Here is a 25,401-nt window from a genome sequence, read left to right as displayed (position 1 = left end):
AGTCTTGCAGTCCTCGGAGATGACGAGGCGGCAGTTTCAGGCGCCCTGTTTATCGAGACTGCGCCTTTCTCGATTTGTGCTTCAGCAGGCGCTGTGGGTTAAACCACAGAGCCTAGGACTTGCCGATCAGAAGGTCGACAGTTCGAATCCCCGTGAGCTCCCGTTGCTCGGTCCCTGCTCCTGCCAACCTAGCAGTTCGAAAGCACATCAAAGTGCAAGTAGATAAATAGGTACCGCTCCATCGGGAAGGTAAACGGCGTTTCCGTGCGCTGCTCTGGTTCGCCAGAAGCGGCTTAGTCATGCTGGCCACATGACCCGGAAGCTGTACGCCGGCTCCCTCGGCCAGTAAAGCGAGATGAGCGCCGCAACCCCAGAGTCGGTCACGACTGGACCTAATGGTCAGGGGTCCCTTTACCTTTACCTAGCAGAGATCTAGGTTGCTCTCTTAAGGAGACAAGGCAATGGTGCTTTATTTGATGGATTGATTTCATACTATCACACCCTTTCTTTCCTCAAGGGAGCACCAAGCAAAGTGCAAGCTGCTCTCCTCCTTTTAAGTTCACAGCAACCCAGCAAGGCAGGAGAGGCAGAGTGGCAGTGACCAGCCAAGGCCCCCTAGTGAGCTTTTTGGCAGTGCAGGGATCTGACGCTGGCTCTCCCTGCTCCGGCAAGCTGCCTAAGGTGGGGGTTGCTTCCAAATAACCTGTTTGTCAACCACACCCCACCCAATTTGTTGGTACAAGGTTTGCGAGGAAGTTAGGCAACATCAGATATTTATCTGGCATTCCTTCTGATTTGCTTGTGAAGAGGTCACATCAAGGCATGTGTCAAGGGTTGGGATAGATGACCCACAGGGTCCCTTCCAACCTTGCAATTCTGTGACTCATCCCACACTTCCCACTGCAATTGCCCTTGGCTTTCCTCACTGCAAAAAAAGTCTGATATTTTAGTTTGTGGTGCGAAACCTCCCAACTGACTATAATTGCACAAACTTGAATTGACCGGGAACATGATTGAATCCCGCTCAAAAATAGTAACCAACAATAATAATAATAATAATAATAATAATAATAATAATAATAATAATTTATTATTTATACCCTGCCCATCTGGCTGAGTTTCCCCAGCCACTCTGGGCGGCTCATAATCGAGTGTTAAAAACAATACAGCATTAAATACATTGGTACCTCGGGTTAAGTACTTAATTAGGTCTGTACTTGAAACTGTTCTTAACATGAAGCACCACTTTAGCTAATGGGGTTTTGTGCCGCACCACCAGAGCACGATTTCTGTTCTCATCCTGAAGCAAAGTCCTTAACCTGAAGCACTATTTCTGGGTTAGCGGAGTCTGTAACCTGAAGCATATGTAACCTGAAGCATATGTAACCTGAGGTATCACTGTATTAAAAACTTCCCTAAACAGGGCTGCCTTCAGATGTCTTTTAAAGATAAGATAGCTGCTTATTTCCTTCACATCTGAAGGGAGGGTGTTCCACTACTTCAGGGCTGGATCTCAGAAGCGTGAATGTGTGTGCATTCCGATATAAAAGCACGCGAGAGAAGTCCTTGCAATTTGGCCATCTGTAGCAGTTAAGGACTGCAGAGCGCCAGCAGGACGGCACAGAAAGAGGAGGGCACTAGGACCTTGCGCTGCCTCGCTTGGGTGTTGTGGTACCCAGTTCAGCGGATGCAAGAAGATCAGCTGTTTTGGGAGCATCATTGCTAGGGAACCATGGCCAGCCAGACGCAGGGAATCCAGCAGCTGCTGCAGGCTGAGAAGAGGGCTGCCGAAAAGGTGGCAGAGGCTCGGAAACGTGAGAGGGGGCTTCTGTTTTATGGGGGGGGGGGAGATGGGGGGGTTGAGGAGGACCAGAATGCCTGAGTTCTCTGATAAAGGATTGCTGTGCAGTCATCACAGAGGGGAATGAACTAGAATTTTTTTTTGGGGGGGGGCTTTGGATCCATTCCCCAGTTTCCTTCTCTTGCCGGGGCAACCCTAAAAAAACAGGCCTGGAGAGGCAGGTAATGTTCTTTCCACCTGACCTTCAATGTCTGTCTCGCCACCTCCATCCCAGGGAAGGCCCGGAGGCTGAAGCAGGCCAAGGAAGAAGCTCAGGCTGAAATCGAGCAATACCGCTTGGAGCGTGAGAAAGAGTTCCAGCAGAAGCAGCAGGCGGTAAGATTTCTTGAGGGGTTTTGTTTTTATGGGTGGGGGGAATTGAGAATGGAGGATGAGTCACGGGAGGAGGAGGCAGATGGGAAGAACAGCGTCGGAGGGGTGGGGAAGCGATTCCAAATGGTCTAGGGTAACCTTCGTGTTTCCCCTCCCACTTAAAATTGGGAATTTGGGGAGCAGGCAAGGGTTATTTTTAGGAAAGGGAAGAATTCAGGGCAGCCCCTGTCCTAAGGTGGTACAGATGAGGCAGGTTTGAAGGAGGTAGGATGAGCTGTTTACCTCCTAAGAGGCCGCTGCACAGGCAAAATGGATGGCTGTGGGAGAGGGAAGAGAATGGTTTACTACTTGTGCTAGATGTAGTGACAGAGCATTGGCTCTGCATGCAGAAGGTGCCTGGTTCAATTCCTGTCATCTCCAGGCAGGGTGGGGAAGAGACTCCTGCCCCAAATCCTAGACAGCCTCTGCCAGCCTGTGTGGATGATACAGAGCTAATGGACCAAGGGTGTAAGGCAGCTCCCTATGTAAAAGAGGATTGGGTAGCCCATTTAGGGTTGTTTTCCAGACCTCCGTATGGCAGAGATGGATTAGGGCAGGGATGGATTAGGATGGGATGGGTTAAACCACAGAGCCTAGGACTTGCTGATCAGAAGGTCGGCAGTTCGAATCCCCGCGATGGGGTGAGCTCCCATTGCTTGGTCCCTGCTCCTGCCAACCTAGCAGTCTGAAAGCACATCAAGTACAAGTAGATAAATAGGTACCGCTCTGGCGGGAAGGTAAACGGCGTTTCCGTGTGCTGCTCTGGTTCGCCAGAAGCGGCTTAGTCATGCTGGCCACATGACCCGAAGCTGTACGCCGGCTCCCTCGGCCAATAAAGCGAGATGAGCGCCGCAACCCCAGAGTCGGCCATGACTGGACCTAATAGTCAGGGGTCCCTTTACCTTTACCTTTATGACATCAAGATAGACTTCACTACTTACCTGTACCTTCCTTCAGGTGCTATCATAATTCATAACTTTGTTGTCTCTCTCTCTCCCATCCACAGGCTCTGGGCTCGCAAGGGAACCTGTCCGCTGAGGTGGAAGCCCAAACCCGCAAGAAATTGCAGGCGATGCAGGGAGGACAGGCCCGGGGCAAGGATCGAGTCCTGCGACAGCTTCTCACCATTGTTTGGGACGTGCGACCCCAAATACACCCCAATTACCGCACAGCTGCCTAGTTGACCCATCGGCCCAGCCTGCAGTTGCCATCGAGGGGACCTTACTGACCAGCATCAAACATATATAATGTCCCTGATTCCTAAAAGCAGTGGTGCAGTTAAATAATTTTATCTCGGCCCTTAACGGTGTTTCGGGAACTATTTAGATGATGATGATTTCACCTTAATAACAATAATAATAATTGTTACTCTGGGCAGCTTCCAACACATATAAGAACATAATAAAACATCAGATATTTAAAAACTTCCCTTTACAGGGCTGCCTTCAGATGTCTTCTAAAGGTTGTACAGTTACTGATCTCCTTGACATCTGATGAGAAGACGTTCCACAGGGTGGGTGCCACTACCGAGAAGGCCCTCTGCCTGGTTCTTAGGCATATGACTTTAAAGCATGTGATATCCCCCAAATAATCCTAGAAACTGAGGTTTGTTCATGGTGCCGGGAATTGTAGCTCTGTGAGGGGTAAACTGCAGTTCCCAGGATTCTTGGGGGGGTGTGTGTCATGTGCCTTCACTCAAAATATGGTAAGCCAAACTCTGGTGAGCGGAGCACAGAACTTCTTCCCTAGAATCCTACTCTGACAGCACCACTGCCTCAAGTTCTAACTTTACATGCTCCCTAGGACCTCTGTTCCTCCCAATCTCCAGCACATTTCAGCTTCCTGTGCTCCTATAATCCCCCACCAATAATTTTTTTAATACTTCTATCATATCTCATATCTAAGGCTGAAAATAGCACACGATAGTTATCACCATTCCAGACTGAAACAGCAAGCTGGTGGCAGGAAAATTTACTCAGTTTTATGGATGCTCTCAACCTTTTATCAGCAAGAGTAAGGAAGATTTTTCAAACTGGGGGCCATGTTTTCTTGTGGGCAACGTTCTGGGGCAAAACTGGGCAGAGCAACAGACTTTTCGCCTTCGTACAATAGGCTGCATTTCCGCCACAAAAAACAGAGGTTTCTACAGAGCTACACATCTCTCTAAACAGGCAAACAATAGGCACAGCCAAGGGCAAATTCCAGTCAGGCAAAAACACTCACGGATGGAGCAAAGCAAAAGAGAGAGTGTGGCTTGGAAAAAAACCCTGAGACCCATATAGGGAAGTGTGGAGGGCCTGAGGTTCCACACCCCTGCTCTAGAAAAGCTTTATTTTGTCTCCGCATAGTTCCCTGTTTCTCTGCTCCCACAATATTTTTTTTTAAGGGCAGTAAGGTCCCCTTAGCTGAGTCCTACAAAATGGGTCCACCACTTTCCACATCGCAGTTCTCGGTTCCTCTCTCTGTTTTGCTGCACCCCGTGGCATGAAGGGGTGTGTCGAGAAAACTGGGGCGAAAGCGTTCTTGGGAGTGCCCCCTCGCTTCCTGCTGGTGTCTGTATGTGTGCCGAAACTGTAGCTCCACATTTTTGTTCTGCTAGTGACTCCTCCCTGGTTCCACCCTCCCCACAAATGTACAACTGGACATTTCAATAGTCACTTCCAAACATTATTAATAAAGAGTGTCATTACGGTTGAAATGGATTGTTGTTGTTGTTTAGTTGTTTAGTCGTGTCCGACTCTTCGTGACCCCATGGACCAGAGCACACCAGGCACTTCTGTCTTCCACTGCCTCCCGCAGTTTGGTCAAACTCATGTTTGTAGCTTCGAGAACACTGTCCAACCATCTCGTCCTCTGTCGTCCCCTTCTCCTTGTGCCCTCCATCTTTCCCAACATCAGGGTCTTTTCCAGGGAGTCTTCTCTTCTCATGAGGTGGCCAAAGTATTGGAGCCTCAGCTTCACGATCTGTCCTTCCAGTGAGCACTCATTCGTCCATGGAGTTTTCTTGGCAGGAATACTGGAGTGGCTTGCCAGTTCCTGCTCCAGGTGGATCACGTTTGGTCAAAACTCTCCACCTTGACCTGTCCATCTTGGGTGCCCTGCTTGGCATAGTTCATAGCTTCTCTGAGTTATTCAAGCCCCTTCGCCACGGCAAGGCAGTGATCCATGAAGGGGTGAATTGGATTTAAAAGTGCTTATTATACATCTGTGGAGCGAGACCCCCTGGTATCTGAGGGAGATGGGTCAGTGTCAGCAGGTGAAATAATGTGACTAGTATTTGTTTTAAAAAAAAATTTTTATTATTTATACGGCTTGGTACCTGCTCTTCAATATAAGGTTTCATGGGCAGGTTACAATAGTCATCCAGACTTATTTGAGGGTAAAGAAGGTGCTTTCAAGGTGCCTTCAAGGTACAATGTGCACACAGCCCATATCAGAGAGATAAGTCACTGGCTATAGGGGCAAGACAAGAGTCATATCCTATCGCCTTAATAGCTCAAGTACAGGGTTGTACCCTAAAGCTGCAGCCCTAAACCTGGGAACATATCCCATTCAATTAACGTAAGATAATTCACTATGTAAGACAACAACAACAACAACAACAAATTTTATTTATACCCCGCCCTCCCCAGCCAAGATGCGGCTAACACCAAATATAAAGGCTACTCAGGGCGGCTAACACCAAATATAAAAACAATTGATTGAAATACAGCTTAAAAAACAAGATTAAAATACAACATTAAAACATAAAAATGCAGCCTCATTTCAGTGGAAACTCAATCAAAAAATTTTGGGGGATAAAAACATCAAGTCTTCACCAAGGCTAACTATCCAGACTGGTCTTACACGGGCCAGAAAAAAGCCAGGGAAGTCCCCGGATAGGAGTTCCAACACAGAAGGAGAAAGGAAAAATGATAACCCCTCATAATCATCCCAATATTAAAAGTGTGTAGTCTACTGTGATATTTAAACCCGGAATACTAATCCAGCATAATACCATGACGCTATGGGAATAGGGAGAGAAGCATTGTGGGAGCTATTTCAGCGGGATCTGTCCTGAGTTGTATTCACTCCCATCCAGTTTTTAACATGTGTCCCCTACAATAGCGTAGGCTAAAAGCGAACCGCATGGACGACACTTTATGAAGAAGCAAAAGTCTTTATATACAGAACTTCGGAAGTCGCAGAAACAAGACTTTAGACGTGTCTCCATCCAGACGGCAAGAGAGAGTCTAAAAGAAGCGGGTTTCAAGAGAAAATAATTGGTTTCATCTCAGGAACGAAGCATGCAATCTTCACGTTAATGAAAGAAAGCAGGCCGCGTGGAGAACACCACGTGGAGTTATGGGAGCTGGAAGTCTGCGAGGGCCCCTGCTCTTAAATCTTCCTTATTCCAAACTTCCAAAAGAAATAAGCAGACTAATCTGGGGCAGAACCAAGAATGCAATGTGCTTTGAAGTCCCACCCAGGAGAATGAGGTCATAACCAGGGGGCTTGTTGCACCCGCTTGATGCTAATGCTTCCTCGCCTTTCTATGCATGCAAGGTAGAAACTACCCCTCCCATTGTTATTGGGCTAGATCTCCTTTCAGCCCTGATCACTGCCCATGCTGGCTGGGGCTTGTGAGAATTGAAGCCCCATAACATTTGAAGGGCACCCTAGCTGGTTCTCCCTGGTGTAGACAATGCTGAGTTGAAGGGGTCCACAGCCTTGATTCTGTATATTTAAGGCAACATTTTAAAATAAGGTGAACATAGGGAAGAATGTGACAGTTTATGTTGTAAACACCAATTGATGTATAAATTGGGCTTTGGCTTTTGCAGCCCAACTCCCCATGGGACTCTGAGTCCCCTAAGTCCATGATCGGTCAGAAAAGAATGGATGGAGGCATGATCCAGTGGAAAGCAAGGCAGATATTTATTTATTTTTCTGTTGCAACAGAGTTCCCTCTCCTTCCAAGGAGGGAGAGACCCTGAGAGACCCTCTGCAGGAACCTTTAAAGACTTTTGACATTGCCCAACTCATTAATCAAAGACCACCCCAAAATAATCATACATACATCATAGGAGGCGGTCTACAGCAGAAATCCTGTCTGCCAGGATACCTGATAATGGTCACTGATTGCATTACCTGGGCAACCTGGACATTTTTTGTGTGATGGTTAATACTTTAGTTCCTGAGTCCAGGTCACAGACTCATCCTATTCATACACAAATGCGCCGTTTAGACAGGATTTGTAAGCAAAAAAACAATGGGAAGGCTTTCCCTATTTGCCTCCCTTACGGGTAGGCAAGCTAAGGCCCGGGGGCCAGATCCAGCCCAATCGCCTTCTAAATCCGGCCCGCGGACTGTCTGGGAATCAGCGTGTTTTTACATGAGTAGAATGTGTGTCTTTTTATTTAAAATGCATCTCTGGGTTATTTGTGGGGCCTGCCTGGTGTTTTTACATGAGTAGAATGTGTGCTTTGATTTAAAATGCATCTCTGGGTTATCTGTGGGGCATAGGAATTATTCCCCCCCCCCCCCAACATATAGTTCGGCCGCCCACAAGGTCTGAGGGACAGTGGACAGAAAAAGTCTGCAGGCCCCTGGTAGAGGAATATTTGAGGTCACTGGGCGAGTCAAAGTGGCTTCAGGATTGCTCTCCCATACTAGTTCAGACACATGGGTTATATATATTTCGATATGTGTGTATTTATGAATATTTATTCTATATTTGAGACCTTAGAATTCTTATAACACTGCGAAAGGTTGAAACTAAAGAAGGCGCCCGTGTGGGAAAGTCTTTTGTTACTACTTGTTTCCTCTTGCGATCTTAACAGTTTGCACGGCAGGTATGCAACTCAGCAGGGTGCAGATTCCCAGCAAGTTAGGGGGGGGGAACTGCTCCAGTTGAATTTCTGCCCCGTTGCTGCTGTGAAACAAAATGGAAGGCAAGCCTCTCGGCGAAAAGAAACGAGCAGCCTTTCATTTGAATGTTCACAACCCCAAGAAGATCTGTTTGAAATTAACCAATTTCTAGTCAGGCTCTCAATTAGACAAGCCCCGCGAGAAACCCGCGGGGTCCTCGCGACAGATTCCCACCCGGGGCTTCCGGTGACCTCCTTCCCCTTTACCGGAAGCTGCGCACTTTCTGCTGTGGTCGCTGTTCAGCGTAGCTCTTCGACTCCTCCCCTTCGTAAAAGGTAAGGTGCTCCCCGACAATCGCGCCTCCATCCGCCCTCGGTTGTGCCATCCGCCCCATATCAGGGTGGATATCGTTTCTCCAGGCATTTTTCTACCGATGGTTCGTTTTTTGGGGGGCCGCTTGCCCGTCTGGACCTCCAAAAATTGAGTCGGGAGTGGGCGGGGGGGGGTGCCTTATCCCCTGCCATTGCAATGCTAAGTAGTAGAATTTAAGATGGCGCCCTTTTTCTTTTGCGCGCTGCTCCCCGTGAGCTGTTCGTAATCGGGAAACATCCTCCTTGTGGCGTTAACTAGGCCTCCCAAGCGTGGTCCTTTGGATAGAGAGACCCCTTGTGCCTTCCCTTTTAGCTCAGAATTAGAAACTAGAAATACAGAGGGTTTTAATTCTGGTGTGTCTACCCGCTCCCCCCCCCCGCCCCCCGTTTCCAAACGGCCTTTTCTTAATAGCGCACTGTACATGATGAGAGACGATTATGGGGTAATTGTGGGGAGGGGGAAATTGCATCTAGAGAAGAGACGGGTGGGATCCCATTCCTCACATAACGGGGTTTTGAGATGCAGCCGCAAACGTGCCGCTTTAGCGGATCCTTGCTGGGGGATTTATTCATGCAGTTCGTGCGGGTTTGAAGATTAAATATTCTAGGGGTCTTTCTTTCCCATGTTTGCTATTTGGGGAGGGTGCAGGTTTAGGTGGTCTGATCTTCACTGGGTGTAATGAGACGAGTTGCAATGGAACAGAATAAAATGCAGAGCAATGAATGGCCAGTGAGGCAGGAGATCCAAGCTATTTTTCTTTTTTAAGATTACGTTTTGGACCGAAACGTATGCAATGGATTGTTTTGGGAGCGTGATTTTAGTGCAGTTTGCCCTACTTGCACTAGGAAGCTGCAACCCTCCATAACTTTTTTTAGTTCATCCTTTGTATGGTCTGAACAGGGCCAAGTGGGTGTAATATCTTTAGGGATCGTACCCACGTGGAGCGTATTCTCCTCGTTGCTACAGGAGAACACTAAATTGCTGTTGCAGGAGAGGGTTTCTCTGGGAATTTAATGTGCTGGAATACAGAGGTTTTCTTTTTCTATTTTTAAGGTGGATTTTGTAGGATAAAAGAAGAAAAAGCTGCTGTTGTGCAGGAAAGGCGTGAGGAAAGAGTCAACAAGAAATTCCATTAAAAAAAAAATAACACCCATTCTGACTCAGTGCTGGTGAGTGAGATTTATCTAGGAGGGTTTTTAGGTGGCTGTTCTTGAATCTCTTCTTTTGGTGCTGCAACTATGCTTCAGGCAGCACCTCAAGAATGGGACTTCTCTTAGGAGTTGTAAATTTCAGTTTCCTGGTGCCATTCTCTTTTGTCCTGTAACTGGTGCCGTATATGATACGTGGATCTGAGAATCCTAATATCTTAGAAAGCTCCTGCATTGATTTGGAAGTGGAGAATTGTGGATGTGTGCCTGGCTGCCTCATTTTCTTGCCCATCTCTCTCTCTCTCTCTCCCCCCCCCCCCCCCCCCCGCTTAGAGATGAAGTGAGGATGCTCATCTTTAGCTGCATGTGTTTTCAGGATGCCCAACATGTCTGTTATGAGCATAAATGTAAAGCTGCAAAGCCATCTGCATGGAGGCATGTTTTCATGGGCTTAGGTGATGAGGAGGAATTGTTGGGGTAACTAGCTTTTTCAGGGCATAGTGAGCTTAGGATTGTTGCTGTCCAGATGCAACGCATGCAACTTTTAGGGGGTCCCACTTGCACCCCTTATACACACTTTTCCAAAACCTGCCAGAGGAATAGCCATATTGCTCTGTTGCAGAAATAGCAAGAAAGTATACTATTGTGGCACCATAAAGGTAAAGGTACCCCTGCCCGTACGGGCCAGTCTTGACAGACTCTAGGGTTGTGCGCTCATCTCACTCTAGAGGCCGGGAGCCAGCGCTGTCCGCAGACACTTCCGGGTCACGTGGCCAGCGTGACGAAGCTGCAGCTGGCGAGCCAGTGCAGCACACGGAACGCCGTTTACCTTCCCGCTAGTAAGCGGTTCCTGTTTATCTGCTTGCACCCGGGGGTGCTTTCGAACTGCTAGGTTGGCAGGCGCTGGGACCGAGTAACGGGCGTGCACTCTGCTGCGGGGATTCGAACCACCAACCATACGATCGGCAAGCCCTAGGCGCTGAGGTTTTACCCACAGCGCCACCCGCGTCCCTATCGTGGCACCATAAACACTGGTAAATTAAGTGTGCCATGGGTGTTTGTGGTACATGAAAACGTATCAGTAATTTTTATGCATGTCATAAAAATTGGGGGTAGGGGATGTGCCACCCTCCAGGTGTTGCTAGACTACAACTCCCATCATTCCTGACCCTTGGCCATCCTTCTTGGAGCTGATGGAAAGTGGAGTCTCGGCAACATTTGGAGAGCTGCAGAGCCCCTGTAACTGACTTGAAGTGCTGCTCAGAGGATTTGCCTTTCTTCTCTAGTACTTCATGCATGTTCTTTATGAACAATCTGGCCCTCATAAAGGAGGCTCATGTTAAGTAAAATCATAGGAGGCCAATGTGAGTCTTATCCTCATTCCCTTTAGAATGCAAATTATTCTAGTTGTGACAGACCAAAGTACTTTTCTAAGAGATTCTGATTTAATGTGGTATAAGATTAGAGCTATACGCATCATTAGCTATTTTTAAAAAATAAAATCTCGGAGGTATGGTGTTATCCACAGTGTCTTGCGAGAACTGAAATATTCTGCTGGTTTCTAAATGTTGCCTTTTTCTTGTTTTAAGTGCAACAGTGATAAAAAGGGCAGATAAAAATACTTGCATACGTGCAGCTGTAATAATAATATAAGAAAAGATGGTGGCAAAGGAACAGACAAGTGTACAGCAGGAATCTTTCAATTTTTGATGTCAGGTTTCTGCCCATTTATTATTTTGTGTAGAGAACATCCTTTCTGCCCTGTGCAGGCAGCAGAAGGATCTACATAACCAATGGAAGAACATTTGTAATCTTCCAGGACACATTGCCGCTGACCTAAAAGTTGAATTATTCAGCAAAGAAACTTCAAAGGGGGACTTTGCTCTGAACCTGTAAATCTGGTTGTGTTTGTTGAGGCCTGAAGCGAGGCAAGGGCTTCCTCAAACAATACAGGTGTTAATTAACATAAGCTTTAAGTAGCAAGGTTGTGCTTTCACCAACCAAGCTATTGTGAATGATAACTGCACTTTACTTGCTTACCTTCAACCTTTATAATTGTCAGTCTGTTACCTCTTATATTGTTTGGCCGTACTATTTATGCACTTTTATGCTAAGTCTTCGTTTCGTTTTTTAGAGAGAGAGAGAGGCATCACCATGACTGAGAACGATGTTGACAATGAACTTCTGGATTACGAAGATGATGAGGTCGAAAATCAGGCAGCTGGAGATGGGGTGGACGTCCCAACTAAGAAAGATGTCAAGGGGTCCTATGTCTCCATCCACAGTTCTGGCTTCCGGGATTTCCTGTTAAAACCAGAGCTGCTGCGTGCCATTGTTGATTGTGGCTTTGAACACCCCTCTGAAGGTGAGCCCGGGTGCCTTGTCTGGTGGGGATATTTCAGAAAGTTAGCAAAGGAGGGCTTGAATGTAAGTGCTTCTGAGATCCCTGACCTGCCAGGAGGTATTCATTGTACTTTTTCATGTTCTCCATGCAGTGCAACACGAGTGTATCCCACAGGCCATCTTGGGCATGGATGTCCTGTGCCAGGCCAAATCTGGCATGGGCAAGACTGCCGTCTTCGTTCTTGCTACACTACAGCAGTTGGAGCCAGTCACTGGTCAGGTATGTTTCAGAAAGGAAAGCAGTTTTTCAAAATGGTGGATGGGTGTTGAGGAGGGAGCCTGATAACCTGCCAGCTTAAACAGACCTGAATGAGAGTCTGCTAGAGTGACGGAAGTAATCAGCAGGGGCTTCTTAAAACACATTTCCTCCCTCCTTCACAGGTGTCGGTGCTGGTGATGTGTCACACCCGTGAGTTGGCCTTCCAGATCAGCAAGGAGTATGAGCGCTTCTCCAAGTACATGCCCAGTGTCAAGGTGAGAGACGAAGGGCTGCCACAGCTGTTGTCCCTGCTCAAGTCCATGTACAATGTTTTGAGAGCCAATGTGGTGTAGTGGTTAAGAGCGGTAGCCTCGTAATCTGGTGAACCGGGTTCGCGTCTCTGCTCCTCCACATGCAGCTGCCGGGTGACCTTGGGCCAGTCACACGTCTCTGAAGTCTCTCAGCCCCACTCACCTCACAGAGTGTTGGTTGTGGGGGAGGAAGGGAAAGGAGAATGTTAGCCGCTTTGAGACTCCTTAGGGTGGTGATAAAGTGGGATATCAAATCCAAACTCTCCTCTTCTTCTTTGCCTGCATGGGAGTGAACAGTAGAGAGTAAGAGAGTGGTGGGAGAGGTTTGGACGATTTCCTGGCTTTGGGGATGAAACTAACACTGGAGGCAGATTCCGTCAAGTTACTTATTTGACAGCGTTTGCATCCTGCCTACGCCCTGTTTTCATTTGTTTTTACCCATTTCTGCACCCTTGGGGCTTTTGTCTCTCCTGGCTGCCGGCCTTTATTTGAGAGTTCCCTCTCTTTCCCTCCCTCCCAGGTGGCGGTGTTCTTTGGGGGCCTGTCCATCAAGAAGGACGAAGAGGTGCTGAAGAAGAACTGCCCCCACATTGTGGTGGGGACCCCGGGCCGCATCCTGGCCTTGGCCCGCAACAAGAGCCTCAACCTCAAGCACATCAAGCACTTCATCCTGGACGAATGTGACAAGATGCTTGAGCAGCTTGGTGAGGGGCTGTGTGCATGTGATCCGTGGGGGTTGGGCTTAGTAGTTGGACAGCAAGGAAGGTAATGCTTGGGTCAGCAGAATGTCCATGCTTCTTTGAAGCTGTGTTTTCCAGAACTAGAGGGAGAATGCTAACTATTTCTGAGCACGTTGGGTTAGATCCCGGGCTGTTCCTTTTTTGTGGAAGGGGCTGTTCATTTCAGTGGAGGCTCCTGCTGAAGGAAGCTAGGGAAGTGCTTTGGCTAATGCTTCCATTACTGCTCTGTATGGAGGGAGGACTGCTGGGGGAAGGGGGAATCGCTGCAAACTGTCTTGCCTCCCCCTTCTTCCAGCAAAGCATTGCGTGAGTGTAACGCTACAGTGTGCAAGTCAGGAGCCAATCCAGAGAATGTACAAACAGCACGAGATTTATTTCCCCCCCTGCTTGTCAGGCCGGTGGCCCCTACTGTGTGTGAGAGAAATTGAACTTGAGGCAGCTTATAATCAGATACAGATTATATCAGATACAGATTTACGATACAGATCGTAAAGCAGTAGTATAGTTATTGGCCAGTTGAAGCAACAGAAGATAGACAGGCAGACAGTAACGTATGGGTATATACCCCTTAAAAAGTTGCCCATACTCTTAGCAGGAATGCTCAGTCCTCTGAAAAAGAGCACCATAAGAGCTATTAAGTGTTTGTGAGACTGGAATAACTTCCTTACGTGGACATGGTCTGGCAGTGGAGGAGAGGAGACCTATTGGATTCCTGGAGTGTCACAGAGAGCCATTTCTAACCCTCTGGTCCTTTTCTTCCCCGCAGATATGCGCCGGGACGTCCAGGAGATCTTCCGCATGACCCCGCATGAAAAGCAGGTCATGATGTTCAGTGCCACACTCAGCAAGGAAATCCGCCCTGTGTGCCGCAAATTCATGCAAGACGTAATTAAACCCCTTCTACCTTCTTTATCCACCTGGCCGGCCGGCCAGCCTCCCTTCCTCCCCGTCCAGGGAAGGAGCAGGGGGCCAGAGCTTAGACCGCCGCCACCACTGCCTACAGCACCCTGGGCTGCATCGCTGCTGCCCACCGGCTACCCCAGTCCCCCTAAGGCACTTGTAGGGCACATACCTTCCGGAAGATCATTCGGGTTACGCTAGCCAGCCGCATATTTGCACACACGAACGAGAGGCCTCTCCCAAAAGGGCTAGAGAGCACCCGCACACCATGACCATCCTCTGCCCAGCTGGCACACACAACCTAGAGAGTGTCCACGTTAGCGATGGAGGGGATCCATTCCAGAAGGATCCTCTTCCCGCCTCCACACTTGGCGGGTGGCGCAGAATACACGGCGCCCCCCTGCTCTTTATCCTGTATTCCCTGCACTCCCTTCAGCGTGGGATCCACCTGCTGGTCAGCACCGTGTTCCGAAGATCCTGGCCCACACACACCCACGTTCAGAAGATCCTGGCCCCTTCACACCCAGGCAAGTGTAGTTTTCTTGGCTCCTCACCCCCATGCATTACGCTCGGGTACACACGCACCGGCAGCACGCACGCACACAATCCTGCCCTCCTTGCCCTGTCCTGCCCTGCCCACTCACTGGCTGGCACTCTGGAGACCTGCGGCGAAGGACGTCCCGAGGGATCCAAGGGACCGGCAGCAGCCAGTGGAGCAGACGTGCCTGGCGACCTGGAGGAGAAGTTTTATCCTTTTTTTGTTCTGAACTGGGAAAAGCGTGCTGTTTTATTTTCTATTACCCCTTTCTTCTCTGTCCCCCCACCCCACCCCCGTGCCGTGTGGGAAAGGGATTGTCTTGAGGGTCCTCACTGCTGGGGGGGAGAGGGAAGGAAACTGCTTCCCCTGTCCTCCCCAGCAAAAAAAGAGCCGTCAAATCATGGCTGGAGGTAGCGACAGTCGGAATGCCAAATTAATCTTGAAATGAATAGGATTTGTGGGTCTGTAGGGTCAGGTGGAAAGATGAGTTTCTGGAAGGGAATGGGCCATGTGGAATCTGCTTCCCATGTGTATTTCGCTGGCCCTTGGTTCCAAGCACCAGAGTTTGGGTAACTAGATAGTTGGAAATTGCAGGGGATGTGGTACGTGACTGGACCCGGAGCCCCTGCTTGCTATTAGGAAGAAGCCTGTGAGGGATGCGCAAAGCCAGAATGGTTTAGGTGGTTGAAATTGCTCAGCATGCACTGACTTCTTTCCTGTGCTGTTGCTTTTCCTTTTTTTTTAACACTGTGGGGATTGGGAGGAAATCGTAAAGGAAGGCATTTGAGTCTTGTGTTTCATTTCATACCCTGCCTAATCTTGAAAGTGGCTAATGTTTTAGTGCTTTGTAAAGGAGGAGAATCTTAAGAGGTGGCAGTGTTAGCCTTTCCCCCAGAATGCTTTGCAGGGAATGTTGATTGGCTGAGCCGGGAGAAGTGTCTCCCAGGATCCTTCGGATGGAAGCTTTTGGCTTCTTAAGATTTATTGAAAGCGGAAGGGGGGGTGGGGTGTCCATTTTTCTGATCTTTCCTAAGGGAACGTAGGGCCGTGGGCGTGTATGCGGCGAGGGAAGCTGTTCCTGTGCCCGTTTTGTGCTTCTTGTCCACCCCGACCCACCCCCTCCCTCCGAGCCCAGGTCAGCCTTGCCCTGGTCTAACCGGCCCTGGGTTTGCTCCTCAGCCCATGGAGATCTTCGTGGATGACGAGACCAAGCTGACGCTGCATGGTCTGCAGCAGTACTATGTCAAACTGAAAGACAACGAGAAGAACCGGAAGCTCTTTGACCTGCTTGATGTGCTGGAGTTCAACCAGGTGCCTTCTGGAAGTAGACCCTGCCCCAGGGTCAGGGTGTCTCGATGTGGGAGGGACCAGAACTTGAAATGTCCAGTCCACCTTTAAAGATTAAGAGGGTTGACTTGGTAGAATGTGGGGAGCCTGCTTCTGCTTCCGATCCTTTTCCTGGCTAGATGCTTGATCTGAGTCTCACAGGCTGAAATTAAAAGCTTAATGTTGGCCCGCATGACGACCACAAAGCCTTGGGGATAACCTGCTGGTGGAGAAGTTGGGTTCTGCCTTCACGGCTTCCTATGAGTGCAGGCTCCATGCCCGCTCCAACCGTTTTCGAGAGGGGACTTGGCAGGAGGCCAAACCGACATCCCTTCGCTATCAAGGGGCAGCTGTGAATAGGTGTAGGATTGACACGTCGCTTTCCCATCTAGGTGGTGATCTTCGTGAAGTCCGTGCAGCGCTGCATCGCGTTGGCTCAGCTGCTGGTGGAGCAGAACTTCCCGGCCATCGCCATCCACAGGGGTATGCCCCAGGAAGAGAGGTGAGAAGGGGACAGAACTGTGACGCAGGGGGTTGCGGGTCGAGATGCAGGTGGCTCATTTGCTGTGATGAGTTTGCTTCAGAGAGTCTCTGACTCTTTCGGTGATGCTTTTCTAAGCCCTGAGCAATGGTCACTGCGCTACGTTGCTGAGACATAGATAAAAGTTCCTCCTCTTGTAGTTCGTTGGCAGGAGATGATGTTTAACGAGTGGGGTCCGGGACAAGAAAACACCTTTAATGCGAATCATCTGGGTAAAGTTGATGCAGACATCCACTTTCTTGGCATCTGAATCAGCTTTGGGATGGGGTGGGTACAGAGAAACATCTTCTTGCGCTTGACATTTTGGAGCGCCTTACATTTAGCAAGATCCTAGTTTGGGTCAACATGAACTTAAATGCCTAGTCTTGGGAGTGGCTAGGGGACAAAACTTTTCATAGGCTGATGAGGAGCTAAAAGTCTAGTTTGTAACCAGGGAATGTGAGCCTTGTAAGGGCAGTCACATCTGGTGGGTTAAAACACAGGCTGTGTGGGAGTTGTGTTTTCTCTACGGTGGCTGTCTTACTGCTTGGTTCGCTTCCTCCTCTCAGTCACTCCAGAAGGCAGGACTGTTTGCATTAAGCAAGCATTGAGTCCTCTGTGAGAGAGCACCCTCCTTCAGTTGTTTGTCCTGCTTGCTTCAGGAGAGAGGTGGAAGCATAGCTCCTGTTTGGCCTAGGCCGTTTGTGTGCGTCTTTGTCTTGTTTTTTTGTTTTGCCTCCTATTTGAAAGGGTAGTTTTGTCTGGTAGGGTAGAACAAAGGGGTGGGAGTTGTCTTTCTGGTGTTCTACTAAGAGGTGGGGTTTCTAGGGGGCCTAGAGATATTAATCACTTATTTTCCTGGCCTCGCAGGTTGTCTCGATACCAGCAATTCAAAGATTTCCAGCGCCGTATCTTGGTGGCCACCAATCTCTTTGGTCGTGGCATGGACATTGAGCGGGTCAACATTGCTTTCAATTATGATATGCCAGAGGATTCGGACACCTATCTGCACCGGGTGAGTGTGGGGCTAGCGAGAAAGTAGATTCCAAACCTCAGCTTTGAGGCCCAAGTTCAAAAGGATAGAAAAGTCCAAGGTGGTGTTGCGCTGATGAGTTTGCTCAGACTAGAGTCTCTGACTAGTTTTGATGTCTCTTCAAGCCCTGAGCAACACCCGTGGCAAAGGTGGGCTTTTACGTGCCCCGGTGCCTCTTGCTTTCAGTACGTGACCTTGGAGAGAACAGCCTCCTTTTGGGGAAGTACAGTGGTACCTCGGGTTACATACACTTCAGGTTACAGACTCCGCTAACCCAGAAATAGTGCTTCAGGTTAAGAACTTTGCTTCAGGATGAGAACAGAAATCGTGCTCCGGCGGCGCAACTGCAGCAGGAGGCCCCATTAGCTAAAGTGGTGCTTCAGGTTAAGAACAGTTTCAGGTTAAGAACGGAGCTCCAGAACGAATTAAGTACTTAACCCGAGGTACCAGTGTACCGGGAAATACTTCCACAGGCACTTGGGCCCATTTTCTCCTCTGTGGCTTCCGCAGGTGGCTCGTGCTGGGCGCTTTGGCACGAAGGGTCTGGCGATAACTTTTGTGTCGGATGAGAATGATGCGAAGATCCTGAATGAAGTGCAGGACCGCTTCGAGGTGAACATCAGCGAGCTCCCTGATGAGATTGACATCTCTTCCTACAGTAAGTGCATCCCGAGACCTTTGATGGCGGTTGGAATGAGGAGGGGAGATTTAGAGTGCCGGAAGAGCTTGTTATTGGAGGCCAAGCAGGAAATTTGAGACCTGAAGGGGGAGGTATAAGTTGACTGAATGCTGGGAAGCTGCTTTATGCCATTACTCCATTTAGCTTAGTATTGTCCACACCTATTGGATACATTTTTCAGGCATAGGCCATTTCCAGCCTTGGTGGTGTACATGCCAGGGATTGAACCTTTGAACCAGGTGCTTTGGTGTTCTGAGGGCTCTCCACTTCAATCTAAATTTGAGGAATAGGATGAGCCGTATGAGAGGGCAAGGAACAATTGGAGGAAAAAATGCCCTATGAACTGAGATTCTGGAAGTCACTGTGAACAGACCGCTGGCTCAGTGGGAGTTGCTATTTGCCATGTAGAATTGGGGAGGGAAGTACTTAGTTTGGTAATGGTGGACACTTTCTGCAGAAGACAGAAAAATGCTGGAAAGGTTGTTCAGAAACATTAGAATTGAATGGGCAGCCTAAGCTTGTTTGTTGTGTTCTGCCTAACGTGTTTTGTCTCTTTTCAGTTGAACAGACCCGATAAAGGGGGCTTTGCCTCTTCATGTTGCCCTTGGTTTAAATTCCTGACCTCCTCCGCTTCCCTGGAGCTTCACGTTTTTAATTTCATCTGATGGAGAATGAGGTGACCGACAAGTCTGGGACACTCAAACCACACCCCACTCCTGCGGCACGGATAGAGGAGCATCTATCACCGGGCTGTGCGAAGTGGGGAGTTGGGGCTGACATCAACAGATATCCTGCACTCCCTCAGGGCAAAAGTCTCATTGCTCAACTTGGCACTCAGATGACAAAGAAGTTTCTGCTGCTGGAGCCTCCACATGAGACCTCCTTTCAGATGGACCTCCACTGCCTGCCTGCCAACAAGATTTTGGGACTCCACCTATTGCTCTGTCCCCGCCCCTCCACCCATACATCAATACTACCAGTGATCTGCCTCTGTGATGATGGGAAGTACGAAAGGGGAGCTTAGTTGGGGGTGCTCTGTGATACATGACATTTAAAAGTACATTTTGTTTTATAGGGAGGGGGGAATTCCTTGGATGGGGAACTAAAAACACAAACATTTTTTCGTATGCCCGTTCATCATTTTTTAAAAAGACTGTTTTCCGTATATGTGTGTGTGTGTGTTATGTATGCCCTATCACTTTTTAATTTTGTCTGCATGTTAAAATTAATCCCCCTGTTTAAAGTTGATATTTCTTGGCAGGTAAACTAGTAGTGAAAGATTGATAATGTTTTAGTTGTGGCTTGTTCTCTCTTCCCCGTCCCCCTTTGAGACCCTATTATTTTTTGGTAATAAAGGAGCCCAGCTCTTATGGGTGTTGAATTAAACTAGTCTTGTGAGTAACCTTTCGCTGGTGTGGCTTCATTCTTTAGGATAGGACCATCTCTTGCACGGGGTGTAGACTCTCTTGTGTGTCTGTGAGAGAGAGAGAGAACTGTTTTCTTGGAAAGATACACATGCACACTGAATGTGTGAGACATTATCTGAAAGAATTCTTAAATTTCACAGGACAGCTCACAGAATAAGTTAAAAAATAAATATACAATATTTTCCCGTGTATAACACGTCCCTATTTTGGGGGACTCCAAATTAAGAAATTTTTTTGGGGGGGATTGTTGTTTAGCTTTTGGGGTGGAGATTAGCTCAGAGTTAAACATACTTTTTAAATAACAATCCCTTGTTTTACACACGGAAAAGTACAGCAAATGAAGCAGGACAAAATACTAGGTTTTGTCTAATCGGTTGCTTAATATACTCTGTGCTGGAAGGCCTGTGTGCTGAAAGCGAACTTAATTGACACTAGATCGACCTTACATTGTAAGCTCCCGAAAGCTAAGCTGGGCACAGAAGAGATGAAGGGCTTGCCCTCTAGCCCCCCACCCCACCTAGATTGAAATGTCAGTTACTGGTTGCCAGTGCCAACCAGCTTATTAGTGCTTAAATACCGTATATATTAGAGTATAAGTCGACCCGAATATAAGCCGAGGCACCTAATTTTACCACAAAAAACTGGGAAAACTTGTTGACTCGAGTATAAGCCAGTTCACCAAACCACAAACTGCCTGGTGGGCCGGAGTGCATGTGTACGTGCGCATGCGCGCACAGCAGAAGGGGCTTCTGCTCCTGTCCCCCTGCCTACCTAGGATGCTGCCTAGAGGAAGAACAAGCAGCCCCAAAGGGTTGCTTCCGGGCTGCTCATTCCTCCTCCGCCGCCGACAGCGGAGGAGGAGGAAGGAGCAGCCTGAAAGGACCCTCACTCGAGTATAAGCCAAGAGGGACATTTTCAGCATAAAAAAGGGGGGACAGTAGGTGCAATCATAAAGTCATGGCTTAATTTTGATTTGATACGTGTAAGGCTTCACATCCTAAATAAACACAAAAAAATTGTAAACGCTGCAAGGTAAGGAATTGGTTAGATTCTCATGTCATTGGCTTAAACGCGTCTACAGTGGTGCCTCGCAAGACGAAATTAATTCGTTCCACGAGTTTTGTCGTCTTGCGAAGCACGGTGTCGGAAAAGTTTTGGAAAAGCTTCAAAAATCACCAAAGTCTTCAAAAACCTCAAAAAAGGCTACCACACCGCGTGCTATGAGTTGCTCCTCGAAGTCAAGTCGCAACTGTATTAACGGTGTTAAGAAAAAGGAAACAAACTTGCAAGACGTTTCCGTCTTGCGAAGCAAGCCCATAGGGAAAATCGTCTTGCGAAGCAGCTCAAAAAACCCTTTCGTCTAGCGAGTTTTTTGTCTTGCGAGGCATTCGTCTTGCGAGGTACCACTGTACTTAATTCCTTCAGTTTCTAAAAGGTGCTGCAAAATTCCAGTAACAGCATCAAAAGGAAAGGGAGAGTATCCCAGATGGGTTTTCCTTCCAACCTCATTGTGTGTTGCTTGAAGTTAGCATTTCGCTGCTTTTCTCCATTCCCCTACTACTGACTTAACCAAAAGACGAATCTGCCCCTTTCCAAACCATTACGGAGCAGACTCCACAGAAACAAATACATTCACCGAACATTTAATCCCCAAACTGCTTCCCCCCAAAATTTTTTTTATTCATTTTATAACACAAAAAACAAACAGAAAAGACAATACAAATTCTTGTCATATCCTTATTTTTCTAGTTACATCACAGCTATCTGCCAATCACCCATTCCCAGCACCCTTCTGAGTAATACCCCTCCCCACCTTCTCACTATATAGAAGGATCTGGCAACTTCTGTTTCAGTGTATCTGAAGAAGTGTGCATGCACACGAAAGCTCATACCAAGAACTAACTTAGTTGGTCTTTAAGGTGCTACTGGAAGGAATTTTTTTTGTTTTGACTTATTTTTCTAAACATTTTTAAGTGGGCTTCCTCAAGTCCACCTATCTGATTTTCATTATACTTCATCTTTAGTAGTTTACATATACAGTGGTGCCTCGCAAGACGAAATTAATTTGTTCCGCGAGTTTTTTCATCTTGCAATTTTTTCGTCTTGCGAAGCACGGTGTCGGAAAAGTTTTGGAAAAGCTTCAAAAATCACCAAAGTCTTCAAAAACCTCAAAAAAGGCTACCACACCGCGTGCTATGAGTTGCTCCTCGAAGTCAAGTCGCAACTGTATTAACGGTTTAAAGAAAAAGGAAACAAACTTGCAAGATGTTTCCGTCTTGCGAAGCAAGCCCATAGGGAAAATCGTCTTGCGAAGCAACTCAAAAAACCAAAAACCCTTTCGTCTAGCGAGTTTTTTGTCTTGCGAGGCATTCGTCTTGCGAGGTACCACTGTACTTAATTCCTTCAGTTTCTAAAAGCTGCTGCAAAATTCCAGTAACAGCATCAAAAGGAAAGGGAGAGTATACCAGATGGGTTTTCCTTCCAACCTCATTGTGTGTTGCTTGAAGTTAGCATTTCGCTGCTTTTCTCCATTCCCCTACTACTGACTTAACCAAAAGACGAATCTACCCCTTTCCAAACCATTGCGGAGCAGACTCCACAGAAACAAATACATTCACCGAACATTTAATCCCCCAAACTGCTTCCCCCCAAAAACATTTTTTTATTCATTTTATAACACAAAAAACAAACAGAAAAGACAATACAAACAAATTCTTGTCATATCCTTATTTTTCTAAACATTGTTAAGTGGGCTTCCTCAAGTCCACCTATCTGATTTTCATTATACTTCATCTTTAGTAGTTTACATATATCATAATTTCCAAACTGCTGCTTTCACACTCGGCCATCCTTGTTTCCTTCTCCAAGTGAGAACCTGAGGGTGTACCCCACTTTTGGCTGTGGTCCTCCACAGTTTGAACAACCCGCATAGGAACTGCAAATCAGGTGTCGTTTTTAAAGGGGATATTATTTGCTTGCTGAGCATAAAAGTCCCAGGGAGACTGGCCCCCTCTGGAATTTGCCAGAACTATCCAATGGCCAGTTCAGGCCTGCAGACAAAGCTGTTAAAAGGTGATTATTACAGGGGGTTGTCTTAATTACAGTAACACAGCTCTGCTTAGGCTGGGAAAGGTCTCAAGGTAGGCGGTTACCATAGCAACAGAATCGCGCGCCCCTTCCCTCCCCAAAAAAAGCATGCACAGTGACTGCAAGGCCCCCTATTCATTTCTATGCTGACTTAACAAGTGCCTGAAAAAAGGCCACTGGGGTTATTAAAACAGCTCTTCATGCGTTAATACCCTGAAATATCTTACTCGTCCCTTGTGATCCCACCCCCAGTTAAAACTATTTAATAGGGGACAATATACCATCTCTGATCCCTGAGGGAAGAGAGTTGGGATCCTGTAAAAACAATTCTTTGCAGCTCTTGTATCTGTTCATTGGGCTTCTGGGTTAACAGACTGAATTGGTAAAGGATCTCCTTTTGATATTCCTACAGAGGTGTGCTTTTAAGAATAAAATCTTTTATCTGTCTCAGAACAGAGTCTTTCCCCTCCTTTTTTGCCCATTTGTCATCTTTTATTCAGCTATGTACGTCCAATAGGTGGCTACCGAAAACACAAACATGTGTTTTATTTATATAAAACATTTATACCCTGCTTCTCTGCCCCCTTGAGGAAGTTAACAATCTGACATGCCTTTCTGATAAAATTAATAGACCATAAAGAACACTCACACTGTAGAAATGGATTAGTAGCTGCATTAAAGCAGCACTTGCCAGAAGCACGAGGAAATGAACTAGTTCTGACATGGCACTTAAAAGGTACGATAAGAGTTCATGCATATTTTCTGGCTGGTTTTAGCAGAACCCAGCAGACTTTTTAAAAAATAAAATAAAATGGGTGCCATAAATCCTCGATAGGTGCCTGGCTATTTGTTCCAAAGTGACTTCTTTCAAAATAAATAGGCTATTGTAAACGAAGCTTACTCAAAAGTCAATGCCACTATGCTTAGAACTGCAGCCTCCGAGTGATTAATATATGAACAATTATGGCAGGCACAAGGGAACCCATGACCCTCCAGATCCCATAAATCTCAGCTAATGGGGCCAGCCCAAGACATTTTGGTACCTGAGGACAACCACAAAATGGCACCCCTTCCCCACCAGGGAAGAAGGAATGAGTGAACAAAGGGAGAAATAGTGATCTACATTGGGATCTGCTGCCCCTTTGGATCCTGATGTCCGAGGCAGTCATCTCACCTTGCCTAATGGGTGGGCCAGCCCTGTCAGCCAGCATGGCTTAGCAACATCTGGGAGGCCAGGGGTTCACAATCTGTGCCTCAAATTGTAAGGTTTAAAGAGACAGAAGCTCTTTTGGCATGGCAACTCTATCATCAGTCCAGCTTCTCCTCCTAGGCGAACCCATGACTTTTGGCTCCTAACCTTGCTATTTTCCTGGGGGAATGGACTCTTTTCATGACATAAGAAAAGGTCTGCTGGATCAGGCCAAAGGCTTACCTAGTCTAGCATTGTGTTCCCAACAGTACTGTAATCAAATAGATGCCTAAAGGAAGACTGCAAGCAGGAACCAGAAAACAATGTGGGATAACCAGCCTCATACAGCCAACAATGCTTAAGTCTAATTAATGCATGAAGGGGTTAAGACCATAGAGTAAACTGTCCTGCCAGGCTTAGCTAGGTCACTCCCACTTGCCTTGGGAGGAAGGTAATCAAGACTATTGTTCACCTTCAATCTGCCAGGTAAGCTCAAAAGGTGAGCATGTCCTAGCTGGTTGCTGCGGCTCAGACCGCATGGCTCTTACAAGCCACTCTTTGAGTTCCTGTACCTCTAATGTTGGTGCTGGAGGAGACTCCTGAGAGTCCCATGGACTGCAAGAAGATCAAACCTATCCAATTCTGAAGGAAATCAGCCCTGAGTGCTCACTGGAAGGACAGATCCTGAAGCTGAGGCTCCAAAATTTTGGCCACCTCATGAGAAGAGAAGACTCCCTGGAAAAGACCCTGATGTTGGGAAAGATGGAGGGCACAAGGAGAAGTGGACGACATGGTTGGACAGTGTTCTCGAAGCTACCAGCATGAGTTTGACCAAACTGCAGGAGGCAGTGGAAGACAGGAGTGCCTGGCGTGCTCTGGTCCAGGGGGTCATGAAGAGTCAGACACGACTAAACAACTAAACAACAACAACACCTCTAATTTAGGAACTTTCACCACTGTCACTAATCCAAGCTTTACTTGGTAGGGGTTATTTTATTGTATTTTTATTTTGTATCTGAACTACCATGACATCTACAGATAAAGGGTGGTATACCAATTTAAGAAATAATAAAGACTTCTACTGCCATGGTCCTAGCTCTTAGGCGAACCCTGGCTCCCACCCAGCCCTTTCTTAGGAGAACCCAGGAGTCCTGGCTTCCACTAGCCCCTTCCTAAAACTTATGCACCTCCAGCTCTTGCTCCTCTCCACCTCAACCCAACCACATTACTACTACTACTACTACAGCCTAATCCCGTGGTTCCACAACGTGGAGCACACGCCCCACAGGCGGGCAATTTGATTTTTAAGGGGAGCAATTCGAGAACGAGCTATTAACAGTTAATGGCCTTTTAGGCTTCCTCCACGTAAACAGTTCACTTTTTGAATAATAAGAATTGTATGCCAAACTGGGGGGAATCAGAATTTTAGAGATGCTTAGGTGGGACATGGCTAAAAAAAAAAAGTTT

General features: G+C 47.4%; 2 protein-coding genes and 1 non-coding gene across 5 annotated transcripts; all 3 read left to right on the top strand.

Annotated features, from left to right (window-relative positions):
- The first annotated feature begins 1,616 nt into the window (after positions 1-1,616).
- Positions 1,617-4,914, top strand: ATP6V1G2 (ATPase H+ transporting V1 subunit G2). The gene is made up of 3 exons (XM_028719914.2): positions 1,617-1,814; positions 2,076-2,176; positions 3,219-4,914. Exons 1-3 carry the CDS (start codon positions 1,733-1,735, stop codon positions 3,390-3,392), a joined length of 357 nt encoding a protein of 118 aa, XP_028575747.1. The 5' UTR covers positions 1,617-1,732; the 3' UTR covers positions 3,393-4,914.
- Positions 4,915-8,265: 3,351 nt separating this feature from the next.
- Positions 8,266-19,633, top strand: DDX39B (DExD-box helicase 39B). 3 transcript variants are annotated; one of them, XM_077922440.1, is made up of 12 exons: positions 8,266-8,397; positions 9,488-9,603; positions 11,717-11,947; positions 12,078-12,205; positions 12,367-12,459; positions 13,016-13,199; positions 14,002-14,120; positions 15,853-15,984; positions 16,392-16,501; positions 17,390-17,534; positions 18,063-18,210; positions 18,792-19,633. In XM_077922440.1, the coding sequence occupies exons 3-12, from the start codon at positions 11,737-11,739 to the stop codon at positions 18,806-18,808; spliced, it is 1,287 nt and encodes a 428-aa protein (XP_077778566.1). In that variant the 5' UTR covers positions 8,266-8,397; positions 9,488-9,603; positions 11,717-11,736; the 3' UTR covers positions 18,809-19,633. The 3 variants fall into 3 exon arrangements, with proteins under 3 accessions (XP_077778566.1, XP_077778576.1, XP_077778570.1); XM_077922444.1 differs by lacking the exon at positions 8,266-8,397 and adding an exon at positions 8,416-8,498; XM_077922450.1 differs by lacking the exon at positions 9,488-9,603 and having other exon boundaries at positions 8,378-8,397.
- On the top strand, positions 17,621-17,686 carry LOC114593112 (small nucleolar RNA SNORD52). The gene has a single exon (XR_003705606.2). It is a non-coding gene; the product is annotated as a small nucleolar RNA SNORD52 (small nucleolar RNA).
- Positions 19,634-25,401: the final 5,768 nt, after the last annotated feature.

This window comes from Podarcis muralis, chromosome 2 (genome assembly GCF_964188315.1).
Source record: "Podarcis muralis chromosome 2, rPodMur119.hap1.1, whole genome shotgun sequence".
In the NCBI taxonomy this organism is placed as follows: Eukaryota; Metazoa; Chordata; class Lepidosauria; order Squamata; family Lacertidae; genus Podarcis; species Podarcis muralis.
The sequence above is the reverse complement of the archived record's forward strand: the minus strand, read 5'-3'. Positions and strand labels throughout refer to the sequence as shown.